This window comes from Athene cunicularia (assembly GCF_003259725.1).
Source record: "Athene cunicularia isolate RWA chromosome 25 unlocalized genomic scaffold, athCun1 chr25_part1, whole genome shotgun sequence".
Lineage (NCBI taxonomy): Eukaryota > Metazoa > Chordata > Aves > Strigiformes > Strigidae > Athene > Athene cunicularia.
Genome location: NW_020799134.1, coordinates 1,052,836 through 1,057,558, shown reverse-complemented (window position 1 = coordinate 1,057,558; position 4,723 = coordinate 1,052,836). Strand labels below are relative to the sequence as shown.

General features: G+C 54.2%; 1 protein-coding gene across 1 annotated transcript in view; it reads right to left on the bottom strand.

The window, feature by feature from the left end:
* VPS45 (vacuolar protein sorting 45 homolog) overlaps positions 1–4,569 on the bottom strand; it is a 26,727-nt gene extending 22,158 nt beyond the window's left edge. Inside the window, exons 1-6 of the mRNA XM_026863924.1 lie at positions 4,509–4,569; positions 3,318–3,397; positions 2,755–2,823; positions 2,304–2,441; positions 1,742–1,852; positions 432–570 (exon numbers count right to left, since the gene is read on the bottom strand). Coding sequence (XP_026719725.1) covers positions 432–570; positions 1,742–1,852; positions 2,304–2,360 — 307 coding nt within the window. The 5' untranslated portion in view covers positions 2,361–2,441; positions 2,755–2,823; positions 3,318–3,397; positions 4,509–4,569. The remainder of the gene's footprint in view (positions 1–431; positions 571–1,741; positions 1,853–2,303; positions 2,442–2,754; positions 2,824–3,317; positions 3,398–4,508) is intronic.
* Between the last annotated feature and the right edge of the window lie 154 nt (positions 4,570–4,723).

Genomic DNA, 4,723 nt, shown 5'->3' with positions numbered 1-4,723 from the left:
CAGGCTGGGAGAGTTGGGGGGTTCAGCTGGAGGAGAGAAGGCTCCGGGGAGACCTTAGAGCGGCCCCCCAGGGCTGAAAGGGGCTGCAGGAAAGGGGGGGGGGACAGGACTCTGGATCAGGGGGGGAGGGATAGGACGAGGGGGCAGGGGTTTAACCTGAGAGAGGGGAGATTGAGGTGAGATCTAAGGCAGAAATTCTCCCCTGGGAGGGGGGTGAGGCCCTGGCACAGGTTGCCCAGAGAAGCTGGGGCTGCCCCCTCCCTGGAAGGGTTCAAGGCCACGTTGGGCAACCTGGGCTGGTGGCAGGTGGCCCTTCCCGGGGCAGGGGGGTGGCACTGGATGGGCTGTAAGGTCCCTCCCAACCCAAACCACTCTATGATGATTCGATGATCCCCAAATTGAGCTACTCATGAAGTTCCCCACCGAGGTACCTACGTTGGCGTAGAACTCGTCGTTCTCAGCAGACAGAACGACCTCTCGGAGGTCCTTGCTTATCCCCGGGACCCGAGAGAGGTCGATGCGGTTGTTGTTAATCCCCAGCAATTCGTGAACCATAGCCTGGTATGTCCACTGACGAGGATGGTGAAAGAGAAAGGCAAACGATGACCTTAGATCATAAACAGCATTGGAAAATTCACAGATTTCAGGCTGAACTCAATGCAAGCCAGCTTATATTCCTCTGGGAACACACAGCGCAGCCTAAGCGTGCATTTCTCAAACTTTCGCCAGAATTTTACTGTAAGAAAGAAATATTCCTTCTGTTCCAATCAAACAGGCATCCCACGGTGAGAGGTGCTGGTGCAAACACGAAGGAAAAGCCCCCTCCCCTGTTCCCGGGTCTCACTGTAGGGCGGTTCAAAAGACACGGCTCAAAGCAGAGCGATGGGGATTCCCATCCCCGTTCCCTCCGTGATCTCCCCCTCCTCTGCCTGGCAAGGGACGCGTGCTTTGGGCTGCAGAGGTTCCACAGTTACCAATCTCCAACACGCTCACTTGTTCCTTACGCAGGGGTAGGGGTGTGTGTGTGTCTGCCCATCAGCGAGTTACTGTATTTATCCTGGGAAGACTCATATTAATCTAGAGAACTGAAAGCTGCTCAGAGAACTGACGCTCATCTGGATCTCTCTTTTGGACAGAAAATCTCTGCAGAGCGGAAATGCTTTTGGTGCCCTTTGCTGCGGGCAGTCCCGAGCCCCACAAACCACCCACGAGCTGCGTTTCTGACTGCGATCCCTCCAACACTACGAGCAGCACTGGCCCCTACGCCACGTGCGCTCCAGAGCTGCTCCCGAGGCAGCTCCAGCCCCTGCCTGATCCCAGCCTGGCCCTGTCCAAGCCTACCCCACTGAAGGGAAAGGAGACCAACACAAAGAAAAAAAAAATTTAAAAATGACAATAACTACATAGTAAATACTACCACCCATCAGGAACACAGAGGGAGAAACACCCAAGTGCAAGGTCACTGAGGAACCACGTCCCTGTGCTGCCAACCAGCCCCCACAAACCAACCCTGGGCGAGGAGCCTGCGACGCCCAACAGCAGCGCTGGCACCTGTGGCTGCACCTGTCCCGGACGCCGGCACACACAGCCCCCCGAAAACCAGGCCGCCAGAGACAAGAGGGCTTCCAGAAGAACAGGGGGGAGGCAGTACTTCTCCCCTTTTAAATACAAACCAGGCCCTGGCAGGGGGGGGTGAACTCTGCTACTGCCACGGGCCCTCGTGTGAGGTGAGATGAGTCACCTGGTTCAGAAGCGGGGTGATGGCGTCGTCAGACCGGTCCAGAATGAGAAGGAGAGGAGGAACCTCAGTGCGTCGGAAGTCAAAGAGCTCGTACTCTTTAGTGATCACTTGCTGTGGAGAAAAGGAGGGGAAAAAAAAAAAATAGCCACTTGAGCTTATGTATCGCCAGAAAATGTTGCCTCTTGGTTTGGCTCCAACTGAATAACAAGCGAAGAGCTGGTGAAAAATAATTTGGGCTGCTATCTTAGTCTATGCTGCTAGTGAAGAAATAATTCCAGCTCTCAGAAGTAACCTACAGCACTTCATGACCCTCGCAGGAAACAGGGATCAGGCAGAGATGAGGGGCGTGACCTGCCCAGAGCCACGTAACCAAGTAAACAACAGAAAAAAAAACCTTGGAAAAGACCTTGAAGATCATCCAGTCCAACCCTAAAATGCCAGAATTTACACAAACCGACTGAAAAAGGGTTATTTCTCTCAAATGCATCGATAGGCGAAAAAAAGAAACAAAACCTAAGTACGTCACCAAACTTATTTAACGTGGGCGTAGGCGCTCACGCACCTTCACACACTCCGCAAGCCTCTTCGCTGCCTCGGACGAGAGCTGGTACCGAATCATGGGGCATTTCTTCAGGGACAGGAGCAGAGCTGTCAGCCCTTGCGTCGTCCTGGACAGCTGAGCCGGATCCCAGTTACGACCCTGGAAGGAAAAGCTGTGCTTAGTCTTGCCGGCATCATCCCCAGACTCCTCCTCACATCTCTAAGACTTTAAGATTTATTTCGAAGTCTTCAAGCCTTACAGCGAGCGACGCTTTGAAGGAGCAGGAAACCCCCCCGAGCCCCCAGCCAGGACTCCCCGGTGTTCCTGCAGGGATCAGCTCCAGCCTGATGGACCCTCAGCAGCCCTCTGCCTGCTGGGCAACCCACTGCTGACCCACGGCTTCTTGTGGCTACTGGGCTCTTTCTTAACCATAAAACAAGGCCCCCCGGAGAAGCGTTAGCTTCTTACGTACCTGGCAGCAGCCCAAGAGGTTGAGAGAAAAAACGTGCGGATTCACTGCAATGTAATCGCCGTAGAACTCCTGCCAACGAGTGAAACCAAATAGTTACGTGTCTTGTCAAGCCTCGTTCAGGCTGCAAGAGGCCCTGGTCCGGCAGCAGGCACACGAACGCTAAAACCCTGAGCCACGCAGACTCGTTGACTCTTTCCCCTTCCTCCGTGCTGGACCTCTCAAATCCCCACGGCTCCTGCTGACAGCTCTGCTGCCAATTTGTCACCTGCGTGTTTCGAGCACACGCAGCTCTTTGTCAACACCGCAACGGTGCAGCAGCCTTGGGAAACCCAGCGGGGAGCAGAACAGGCAACGGCTCTGACAGCTGGAGGGCAGGGACAAATGGGGTATTTTTTTTCTTTTACTTTCTATCATTCATTGTTTTCCCCACCCCAGGAGCGCTGCTGCTTGCTGTTTCAGAGCTGCAGAGTCCTCTCCTCACCACACCTGAGACTGTTAGCTGGCACGTTTGCTTTGCTGGTTCTTTTGGATTAGGAGATCTATTGAAAATATTCAAAATTCACCTGAACTTCAGCCACAACTTCCTGTTCATCAGCCTCAGCTAACGACTTGACGTCGCTCTTACTGATCACGTTGCTGAAATCTGAAAGGAAAACAACAGCGAAAGCACAGTCAGGCTCTGCGAGCGCCACGGAACACGCACCACCATGGAACAGGGGGAGCAGTTCCCCCGGCGCAGGAGCGGATTACACCACTGATCCCTTGACCTTACACCTGCAATTATTATGCAGACATCATAATCCAGAAGTTACCTCGCACGGATACTCTGAGCTATTCCCCGTCCAACTTTCTGCCTCTCACACACGCCTGCAGCGCTGGATCAGCGCCCAACGCTGAATAAACCCCTGGTGGGACCCGGCAGTGCTGGTCTCTCATCCTCTCCCTGGCTTAACATCGGCCCAGCAAAGCCCACACTGTGCCCAGCCTGCTTGTGGTCCGTAAATTTATGCGTGTAAAAGGCAAGAAATATGAAATGGTTGAACACGGTGACAGCCGCAGCTCGCTGGGGGCTCCCCGGCCCTTCACAACCCGGGGTCCCCTCCGGCAGCCCCCCAGCCGGCTCCCGAGCATCGCCGCGTTTCTGCGGAGCAGCAATGACATCTAGAGGCCGCTGCGGCTCCGTTTCCAAGATTCTCACCAAGCGATACCTGTGCTGGGGGACTGGACCTCAACGCAAAACCGGCTGCAGGTGTTCTGCTGCATTTTTCGAAGCTGCAAGAATACTCCGCGGCACACCCGGGTGTCAGAAGGCGCCGTGCAGCAGGTTTAGTCCAACGCTAATTTAGTCTACCCTAAATTATTTACCTCCAAGGTTTAGGCCAGTCTCTCCCCCTGCGCATCTCAGTTTTCCTTACAATAAAGAGGCCCCCAGCATTAACCATCTTTCATGTTTATGAAACAACACGAAGCTTTAAAAATTTCCAGCAATAAGCCATACTGGGGGAACGTAGATTTAAGGTGTTGCTTTGCAGCGATCTCTCATGAGCTGCTTCGATTTAGTTGTTTTATCTTATAGATACGTGCCCTTTGCTAAAAGAATGTGGTGACCTAAACAGCATAAAAACTAGAGTTTAGACGTTTTTAGGGTTTTAGCGACGGCCCGTCGGCGGGAGCGGTCGCAGCGTCTCACATCTGTATTTTCTACTGAACATCAGAGCAGTCCCCGAGGAGTCTGAGGCACGGGACGTACTTACAGATAAAATAGATGCTGTACTTCGGCCTCCGCAGCTCCTGAATGAGGAACTCCACGTTTTCCTGGAGCAAAACACCACCGGGGAGAGCCGAGACGTGAGAAACGCTGCGTCAAAAGGGCCTGGAGGGGCCAGTGGCCCCTCACTGCCCCTCAGCCCGATCCGCGGGAGGCTCCCAGCGCCCCGGGGTGAGGGGGGCGGGAAGGGGGGTGCAGGGG